The 10,577-nt window shown below is 42.1% G+C and overlaps 1 protein-coding gene across 3 annotated transcripts in view; it reads left to right on the top strand.

The window, feature by feature from the left end:
* The window catches only part of Akap8l (A-kinase anchoring protein 8 like), a 32,186-nt gene extending 21,699 nt beyond the window's left edge, over positions 1 to 10,487 (top strand). For 2 of the 3 annotated variants that reach the window (XM_031350424.1, XM_031350426.1), the window contains exons 14-15: positions 9,923 to 10,018; positions 10,129 to 10,482. In XM_031350424.1, the coding sequence (XP_031206284.1) occupies positions 9,923 to 10,018; positions 10,129 to 10,419 (387 nt within the window). In that variant the 3' untranslated portion in view covers positions 10,420 to 10,482. Of the gene's footprint in view, positions 1 to 9,922; positions 10,019 to 10,128 lie in introns of all 3 variants that reach the window. The other variant, XM_031350423.1, reaches the window with a different exon arrangement.
* Positions 10,488 to 10,577: the final 90 nt, after the last annotated feature.

The raw sequence follows: 10,577 nt of genomic DNA, 5'->3' as shown, positions 1-10,577 counted from the left end.
TGCAGGTGTGTGTGTGTGTACATGTGAATGCAGGTGTGTGTGTGTACATGTGAATGCAGGTGTGTGTGTGTACATGTGAATGCAGGTGTGTGTGTGTGTACATGTGAATGCAGGTGTGTGTGTGTGTGTGCATGTGAATGCAGGTGTTGGTGGAAGTCAGAAGATGGCATCAGATCCCCTGGGGCTAGAGCTACAGGTAGTTGTGAACTACTTGACATGAATAGTAGGATCAGGTCTTCAGAAAAAGCAGTGCATGCCCTTAACTCCCAAGCCATCTCTCCAGCCCCTCACAAATGTTTGTTTGTTTGCTTGCTTTTCTATTTTATGTTTTGTTTTGTTTTTTGTTTTCTTCCTTTTTTTTTTTTTTTTTTTTTTGTAGTACTGGAATTGAGATAAACCCCTTGTACATATATAGGCAAGCATTTAACCACTGAGCAACATTCTCAGCTGTTTTGTTGTGAGGCATGGTCTCACAGTGTAGGTCACTTGCTTGACTGCCCCTAAGTGGCCTGCAACTGAAGATCTTCCTGTTTCAGCCACCTGAGTATGTATGTGGATTATAGGCATGTACTGTCATAGCCAGCCAAAAGTTTAATTTTGATAAAATACACTCTTTTTACGTTTTATTGTTTATGCTTAGGGTATATTATCTGAAACTGTATTAAACAATGGTCATGCAGGAACTCCAATACTTCCCACTCCTCCTTTGTGTCTGGTTGGCCTAGAACTTACTGTGTAGAGGGGCTAGCTTTGAAATTATGGCAGTCTTGCCTCTGCCTCTTGAGTGCTGATATTCCAGATGTGAGCCACTGTGCCTAGGCTTGCATTTTCTGGTTTCAGCTTTTACAATTAGGCCTTAATCCATTTAATTGTTTTATTATATGAAATTAGGTCAGGACCTAATTTCATTCTTTTGCTTGTGAATATCCAGTAATCCCAGAACTACTCAACAGTTCTTATCCCTGGTAAATGACCCATGCCCCATGTGGAAAGTCAATTGACCATAACTTTATAGGTTTATTTCTGGACCCCAAATTCCATTCTATTGTTTTTGGTTCTTTGGGGGGAGAGGGGACAAAGGACTTGTCTATTTGTTGTTGCTGAGAGTCCTCACTCTAACTTGGGCTGGCCTTGAATTAGAATTATTCTTTGTGTCTCCACCTGTGTGCTTGAATTTTTCTGTCTTTGTACTGTAGCCTCATGATTAAATTTAAATTCAGAATGTGTGATGTGCCCAACATTGTTTTCAATATTGATTCTGTTATTATGTGCTATTTGTTTTTAGTATTAACTTGTCATTTTCTCTGGAAAAACCAAGCTGGTATTCTGATAAAATTATGTTGTGTTTTTAGATGATATTGGGAAGTCCTATTATCTTACAATATTGTATTTGTTGCTTCTTGGTGCAGTGGATAGAGTGAATGTTAGTCTTGTAGTAATACTGTCTTCTAATTGATGGTTATGAATTTTTCTTTTATTTTGGGCTTTTTGTTTTTAATTTTTCCTTTCACCAGTATTTTTCAGAACATGATTTATGCCTGGTATGGTAGCATAGTCCCTTAACCTAAGCCCTTGGAAGGCACAGGCAGGTGGGCTCTGTGAGTTTAAGGCCAGCTTGGTCTACATAGTGAGTTTCAAACCAGTCCACCAATCTGGGCCAAGGTGACAGTTGTTTTTCCTTTTTTTGGTTTGGTTTTTTATAGTTTTATAGATATTTATTACAAGGCCCAAAGATTTATTTATTTATTTATTTATTTACTATATGGAAGTACACTGGAGCTGTCTTCAGACACACCAGAAGAGGGCATCAGATCTCATTATGGATGGCTGGAGGCCATCATGTGGTTACTGGGATTTGAACTCAGGACCTTCAGAAGAGCAGTCAGTGCTCTTAACCGCTGAGCCATCTCTCCAGCCTGACAGTTGTTTTCTTAAAGCATTTCTATTGTGTTGTTCTTACTGTCTTGGCTTCACCTGTCTGATGAGACATCCGTTTGCAAGTGAGGTTTTATTTGCTTTCAAGCTTTTTTCTTATCTTGGGCTTTTGGTGCTGTGAGTAATGATACATCTTTTTTAGGTATCTGTGTTTATTCTTTGTGAAGTTCATGGGACTTCTTTGTTGTGTAGATTAAAGCTTTCATCAGTCTTGGGAAGCTTTTAGCCTTTTTTTTTCTTTTTTCTTTTTTTGGTTTTTCGAGACAGGGTTTCTCTGTATAGCCCTGGCTGTCCTGGAACTCACTCTGTAGACCAGGCTGGCCTCGAATTCAAAAATCTGCCTGCTTCTGTCTCCCAAGTGCTGGGATTAAAGACGTGCACCACCATGGCCCTGCTCTCTTCACTGTTTCTTCTCTCTGTTTTTTAGATGGTATAATTGTTGCCTGAGTTAGAACAAAGTCCCATGCTCAGGGAATTCCAATGGCTTAGACTCAGCCATTTGTCTTAGGAAGCCAATCAAAGAGACAAACAGTGTCGAAAGCAGAAAAGAAGTCTTATCAACAGTCTGATTACCCTGTGTAGACAAACACTGCTTACAGTGGTCTTGGTTTCTAACAGGAAAGATGAACAAAAGCAAGCACGAAGAACCTTATTAGCATCTCGCTCTGACCATGACCTGCCATTACTTTAGGATCTGCTATGCTGGAGCCAAGAAGATGTCTTGTTTAGGGGCTGTTTTGGTTCGTTGTCTTAACGCTGATCCAATAACTGTAGGGAAAAAAGACTCCAGGCTAATTCAGAAGGAAAGAAATAGAACAAGAGGAAAAACAAAGTAGGAGTTCCTGGGTCAACGTCTGCCTTCTTAAATCTTCACTGTTGAGCCAACAAGGTGGCTCAGTGGATAAAGAAAGGCACTTGCTGAATTTGATACCTGGGACTCACATGGTGGAGGGGAAGAACCCACTCGTGGAATTTGTCCTTTGATCGCCACTAAACAAACAAGCAAATGTTAATTCAGATCCCCCACTGTCAAGCGTTTAGTGCATTTCAGTGAAGGAGAGATGAAAGTAGGACCCTATAGTATGATACTCTTGACCTATATGCTTGTTCAGTCTATATTTGCTGTTGAACCCCTCTGCTGAATGTTTTGTTTCTGTTACACTTCTCTTTTTTCTGAGATTTAGTTATACTTTTATAAAAACATATTACTACATCTCTGTTGCTAGTCTATGTTCTATACTGTGGTGGCTTTGTTTGCTTTTGTGTTTGGTTTGGTTTACTTTGGGTTTTGAAGACAGCATCTCACATGTAGCTTTGGCTGCCCTGGAATTTGTTATTATAACTAAGCTGCCCCAAACTCACAGAGAACTGCCTACCTCTACCTCCAAGCCCAGATTAAATGTGTTCTTCATTGCCACTTTGAAGTATGACCACACCGCCAAGGTGGTGGTAAATGAGTACTCAGATTATCTATCATCCAGTTACATAAAGAAAACACTTGTGTCAAATAACTGTAAGAAGAGCTAGTTAGGGCAGTGGTGGTGAACACCTTTTTAGTCCCAGAATGGTCTCTAGAGTGAGTTCCAGGACAGCAGGGGCTACACAGTGAAGAGACTAACATCCAGTCACTATCAAACAGGACTGCTTCCTGTTTTCTGTTTTTAATTTTGTTTGTTTTGTTATCTTTAATATGGATCCATTTCCTTTGACTATCTCATAATCTAGATGTCTTAGAAATCACATCATGACTGTCCCTTCTGGGCACTGATCCTCTCCCTCCACATAATGTAGCAACTTGTTAACCTATTTGCTTACTTGGGTAATTAATGACTAGCCAAATTCTGTTGTTGTTATTGTTGTTGTTATTCTCCTTTCTATGGGTGTCGGGAGTTAGACTCCAAGCCTTGTACATTCTAGACAAGCACTCCACCACTAAAGTACACACTCCTAGGATGAGCCAAATTCTCTAGAGATGTTTCTACTAGTGAAGTCTCTTTCATCCCTGTAGTGAGAGTCTGATGTTGTCCTTTTGAGGGAGGAACCCATTGGCATATTACTGCGACTCTGAGATGCTATAAATCACCTGGAGTGGTTTTAAGTCACTTATCTTTTCCTAGCCACATCAACTAATACACTTTATTAATTTCTTGCCCGCTGTTCTTTTGTTCTTAGCAGTGTCCTGGAATTTAACTTGCACTCTAATTTGGTTAAATCTTGGCTTGCAGCTTAGTGTTAGAGTGTTTCTCTTCCATGTGTTGACACCCGAAGTTTAGCCCCAGCACCCATTTACCTCAGATGGGACTTCTTACAGGAGTAGTTTCTGAGATTATTGTTTGAGATTTACTTTCAATCTGGGGAGGCTGCTCTTAGCTCTTGTTCTGGGTTGTAGTTGGTTGGTTGGTTGGTTGGTTTTGTTTAGTGGCAATATAGCCAGTCTTTAGTTCAGCTCATATTACTCTCTAGTCCTCCAGCTTTTTCTCCACATTCTCCATTGACCTCTTGACCTTCATTCTTGGGTAGGAAGTCCATTCCTTTGAGGGAGATACTGAGAGTTCACTGTTCTACGGTGGGGCCATCCTAAGGCAAACAGTCTGAGCCAAGGAAGGACCAAGACAAAGAAGCACTTCTCTCTGTGCCGCCCTCAGCATCGAGAAAGACATGAGCACGTGTGAACTGGCTGGGGTCTCATTCTTTTGGCTTCTCTCTCTCTCATCTGGGCCCTTTATGAACAAGAATATGTGGGCCCCTGTATTCTTAGCATGGTGTGCCCTAAGGCAAGCCTAAGTCAAGATGGCAACTAAGCTATTATCTTTGCATCTAGAACTGAGCCTCAGGAATAGGCTGCAGGGCAGGGATTGAAATGCAGTTGTTGCCAGGCCGTGGTGGCACAGGCACGCCTTTAATCCCAGCACTTGGGAGGCAGAGGCAGGCGGATTCTGATATCGAGGCCAGCCTGGTCTACAGAGTGAGTTCTAGGACAGCCAGGGATACACAGAGAAACCCTGTCTCAAAGAAAAAACAAAAAACAAACAAACAAACAAAAATGTAATTGTTGCTGTCCCTGGGTCAAAGTATCTTTTCTTTATTAAGCAGTTTATCTACTGTTTGTCATTTGGAACATTCCAGGTACTTCAATTGGTAGGTTTTGTTTTTAAGTCTTATCAGTCTCATTAGAGAATGGAACCCCAGAACCCCTCAGATTGTCATGCTGGAAGTCTGTACACTCTAAGTAAGATTTTTAGGCTTCCAGTTTGTTTCTGTGTGTGTGTGTGTGTGTGTGTGTGTGTGTGTGTGTGTGTGTGAGGGAGGTTTGCGCATATATGGATGTTTGCACATAGATTCCATATGCTTTGGAGGCTAGAAGACAACTATGGGATGTCATTTCTCAGTCACTATGAACCTTCCCTCCCTCCCTTCTTTTGACCTTTGCTTAACTGGCCTGGAACCCACCAAGTAGTCTTAAGTTAGATGGCCCACAAACCCCAGGAACCAGCCTGTCTCAGGGACTTCCCTGTGCTGGGATTATAAACACATACTATCACAAACATATATGTATATTTTTGGTGTTTTTTCGAGATAGGGTTTCTCTGTGTAGCCCTAGCTGTCCTGAAACTCACTCTGTAGTCCAGGCTGGCCTCAAACTCAGAAATCTGCCTGCCTCAGCCTCCCAAGTGCTGGGACTAAAGGTGTGTGCCACCACTGCCCCGCCACAACCACATTTTTATATGGTATCTGAAGGTTGGACTCAGGTTCTCATGCTTATATAGCAAGTACTTTACTGACTGAGACGTCTCCCAGCCACTGCTTGTTCATTTGGTTTGGTTTTGGTTGAGATAGAATCTCACTATGTAGCCTAAACTAGCCTTTAAGTTTCAGTGCCCCTGCCTCTACTTTCCAACTGCTGGGATTACAGGCATCTGCCTACTACACCTACCTATGAAGCCTTTTAAACTTTAATTCCAAAAATCATAAAAAGATAATACCAAGATGAAGTTATAGATCAGATTACTATTAAAGATAGGAAGGTGTGAAGAGAAAAGATAAATATCATTTTAGTAGTAATTTAAACACAGTAAATTATAATTAATCTTGTATCTGGTCTGCAAGGATGACTCAGTAAGAATAAAGCAACATTCTTAGGATAAAATATCGGGAGGGGAAGTGACAATCTTTTTCAAAGTTACATTTATTCTTTTGTTTACTTATATGTGGTGGCATGCATGCACACTTGTTCCATATACACAGAAGTTTGAGGACAACTTTCTTGGGAGTTAGGCTTTCTTTCTCCATCATGTGGGTTCCAGAGATAGAACTCAGGTCCCTAGATTTGGCAAGTAGTAAGTACCTTTACCCATTGAAGCCATCTTGCCAGCTCTGTAGTAACATTCTTATGAGAAGCTGAATGATTATAGCAAAATGATCTTAAAGTTAGTGAATGTAGTAAGGAGGATGGGAGTTAAGATACACCAAAAATGGCAAGACTAATAGTGGCCAAAAATGCTGTAGAAAGGGCAGTTGTGAGTTCAGAAACTTGCTCAGCAGATATTTAAAACTTACTGCAAAACCAATACAATTTAATAAAAAAAAAAAAAGCTGATGTTGGCCAGGGATAAAGCAAGCCTGGTGGTGGTAGCCCATGCCTTTAATCCCAGCACTTGGGAGGCTGAGACAGGCGGATTTCTGAGTTTGAGGCCAGCCTGTTCTACAGAGTAAGTTCCAGGACAGCCAGGACTACACAGAGAAACCCTATCTCGAAAAAATAAAAAAACAAACAAAAAGAAAAGAAAAGAAAAAGAAAAAGAAAGCAAGCAAAGTTAGTTGTTTTCTTTCTTTCTTTTTTTGGGGGTGGGGTGGGGTTTCAAGACAAGGTTTCTCTGTGTAGTCCTGGCTGTCCTGGAACTCCCAAGTGCTGGGATTAAAGGCATGGCTACCACCACCAGGCTTGGCACAAGCCTTTAATCCCCATCCTCAGAAGATAGAGGCAGGCAAATCTCTTGAGTTTGAGACCAGCCCAGTCTGCAGAGGGAGTTCTAGAACAACCAGTGCTGTTCAGAGAAACGCTGTCTCTAAAAACCAAAACCAAACCAAAATAACAAAAAAATAAGATTATAGCCCTATATTTTAGTTTAGTAGGAAAATACTGGTACATTTTATAAATTTGCTACATACCATGTATTAAATTCTAGGAATTTTAAATGTAAAAAAAATAAACAATTAGAAGACCAGGAAGAAAATTAGATCATTTACCTTGACTGTTCAAAGAAATCTTCCTGAGCAGGCCAGGCAATCTAGAAGCCAAGGGGGCTTGGCTTACAGAAATTCTGGGCATTTATTTCCAGTGTGCACATCAGAAAACTCAGGGTTGCTGACAGCCAGGGCAATGACACTGGAAGAGCAAACATTCTTTTTATCTCACAGCAAAATTATAGCAACCAATGCTGCGAAGAGGCAGGTAAGAGGAATCTGTTTTGCTGGTCCTGACTTGGAAGCTTTGGGTTCACCTCATCTTTCTGCCTCTGCTTCTGCAGTAGCTATTACTATAGATGTGTTCTAACTGAGCACGTCAGGCTCTCTATTTTCTGCCTGGGTGCTGTACACTTGGTTGTTTTAATGTTGGCACAGTAAGTGTAAGTCACTATTAGATCAAGGTCAAAGAAGCACTGGATATATTTGGTATATTCACTTGGTTAGAATTAAAAGCACCAACCTGAAAGTATGTACATTGTTTTTTTTTGTTGTTGTTTTTAAGAATTTTTCATGTTTGGTCATTATGAACAAAATCTGGAAACAGCTTTTTATATTCAACTTCTGGACACACAGAGGGGGTAAGGAAGAGCAGTGTGTTAGCCAGTGAAAATTATTGAGGAACTGTAGTAGTATTCTAATTCTTTACCTTAATCTGCTACTTGAGTATATACTCGGTCTATTCATAGATAAAATGTGTAAAGAAAACTGTAAGGTCTAGTGAGGTGCTCAGTGGGTAGGGGTACTTATTGCCAAGTCTGGCAGCCTGTGTTTGAGCTCTGGGACATTGTGCTGGAAAGAGAACCAACTCCCTTTCATTCTTTCTTTGGTTTCATAATCATGTCTGTACTTCTACGGCTGAAGAAGTGACCCAGTGTGTTCATGTAAAGTCTTCCAGACAGAATGACTCAGATTTGATAGTACAGGTCTACAATTCTAGTATTAGGAGATCAAGAGAATCACAAGTTCAGAGCCAGTTTATAAACCAGGCATAGTCTAATGTTCCTGTAATCCCAACACTTGGAAGGCTGAGGCAGGAAAATTGCCACAAATTTGAGAGCAGCATGGACTACATACTGAGGTCAGGCCAGCCTGGCCTACAAAATATCTCAAACAAAAAATAATTCCAAAACAACCAAACAAGTCCTAGAACCCCCTACACTACCATAGCAAGACCTTGTCTCAACAAAACAAAAGGCCCAGGCTTCACACCTAATTGCATGTCTTTTATACTCTGCCAGAAGGCCCTGATAGGAGGAACTGGTTTATTTCTAGTTCTTAAACTTTGGGATAGGAATTACTGAGGCATATTTGTATTTCTGGTGTATTCCATCAAACAGCTTTTTCGAGTCTGTAACCAGTTGCTCCACCAGTAGGGAAGTGTCTTTTTTCAACCTTACCATTATTTCTTCATATCCAAATCCTGTGAGTTAAAAGGATGTACAACATTTAAATATAGTTTCATCTATATTCTCATTTTGTTTTGGCAGTCGTATGTAGTCCAAACTGGAATTCACTCTATAGGTCAGCGTGGCCTTGAATTTGCAGCGGTCCTCTTCCTCTTAAGTGTTGGGCTTACAGGTGTACATTGCTAGGGCTATTTTTATACCCTCCTTATTGGTTCTAAACAATCTCCTTGTGTGCTAGGGCAATTTGCTCCTAGGTTCCTCTGTGTGTGTGTGTGTGTGTGTGTTTGTGTCTGTCTGTGTGTCTGTGTATGGGGTTGGGGAGGGAATAGCATGTGTGTAGAAGTACAAGGACAACTTGCAGGAGTTGGTTCTCTCCTTTATCGTATGTGACCTTAGAATTGGGTTCAATTTGCCAAGCTTGGTAACAAATGCTTTTACCCAGAGTCATCTTGCCAGACCCTTTATTGTTTTTACATTTTACTTTTTTTGTTGTCGCTGGGTTTTTTTGGGGGGTAGGGGAGCAGTAAAGGTTTTTCTGTACCCTGGCTGTTCTGGAACTTGCTCTGTAGACCAGGCTGGCCTTGAACTCAGGAAGATCTGCCCTCCTGCCTCAGCCTCCCAAGTGCTGGGATTAAAGGTGTGGGCCACCAACATTTTACTTTTACTAGGTTTTATTACATCTGGGTGTGTGTGTGTGTGTGTGTGTATCTGGGGATTAAACCTAGGGCTTTAAGAATACTAAGAAAGCACTCTATCATCAAACTATTATATTATGTCCAGCTGGCCCGCTGGCCCCCTCCCCTTTTTTACTTTTTTTTTTTATGTTATGCCTGCATGTGTGCTCACTATTCAAGTGCCTGGTGCCTGTGGTAACCAGAAGAGGGTCTCATATTCCCTGAAACTAGATTAGAGATTGTTGTCAGCTACCTTGTGGGTGGCAGAAATTGAACCTGAGTCTTTGAAATACTAACAAGTATTTTTACTTTTACGCTGAGCCATCTCTCTAGCCCCCAGTCATCTTTTATTTTCTGAGACATAGTCAAAGTTGCCCAAGTTGACTTTAAACTCGGTAGTCCAGGTAGGCCTTCCATTTGAATGCCCTGTGCCACTAAGTCTAGCACTTACTATAGTTTCTATATAAGCAAGTCAGGTTTCAAACAGCAAATATGGTGTGGATGATCAGATCACATCCTAGTTCCTTGCATGCTTGTCCAGAGTGACTGGACAAATTATGCCCAAGGTGCACTTAACTAGTTACTGGTGAATCTGAACCTCAGCTGGGTTTGTTGGGATTCCTAGAGCAGCCTCACCAGCCCTGTTTGCCCTGCCCATAGCTCATGATGGAGCAGTCCAAGAAGTCCTCTCTTATGGTGGCCCGCAGTATTCTCAACAACAAGCTCATTAGCAAGAAGCTGGAGCGATATCTGAAGGTGAGGCAAAGGCGAAAGCGCTGTCCTAGTCCTGACTTCTGTGTGAGCCTGGTCCCCATACTGTCCCGGTGATTCCTTCCTCCCATTAAGGTCTCTATCAATCTCTACAGGGCGAGAATCCTTTCACTGACAACCCGGAGGAGGAGAAGGAACAAGACGAGGTAGAGGCTGGCGCTCTGGATGAAGGGGCACCAAACGAAGCGACTGGACTCATAGAGGGCGTGCCAGCACAGCCCCCGGTGCCCCAGGAGCCCGCACCAGGGAGTGCAACACCACCACCTCCGCCACCACCAGAAGAGGAGAACCCAGTACCCTTGCTGGGCGGGGCGCTGCAGTGCCAGATCCGCGGGATCCCGGGCCTCGACGTGGAAGACGACGAGGAAGGCGGTGGGGGTCCATAACCTTTACCTGGCAGGGCTCGCGTGGCAGAGGCTGGAAGTCCAGCCTAATAAAGTGCTTTCCCACCCGAGGTCTTCGTTTGTGTTGTGAATGGTGAGGGCGGGCCCCTGGAAATATCCAGACACTAAGTGCGTCTGCGCGCGGGTTAACGCGCTGGAAC

Source organism: Mastomys coucha, unplaced genomic scaffold (genome assembly GCF_008632895.1).
Source record: "Mastomys coucha isolate ucsf_1 unplaced genomic scaffold, UCSF_Mcou_1 pScaffold4, whole genome shotgun sequence".
In the NCBI taxonomy this organism is placed as follows: domain Eukaryota; kingdom Metazoa; phylum Chordata; class Mammalia; order Rodentia; family Muridae; genus Mastomys; species Mastomys coucha.
The sequence above is the reverse complement of the archived record's forward strand: the minus strand, read 5'-3'. Positions and strand labels throughout refer to the sequence as shown.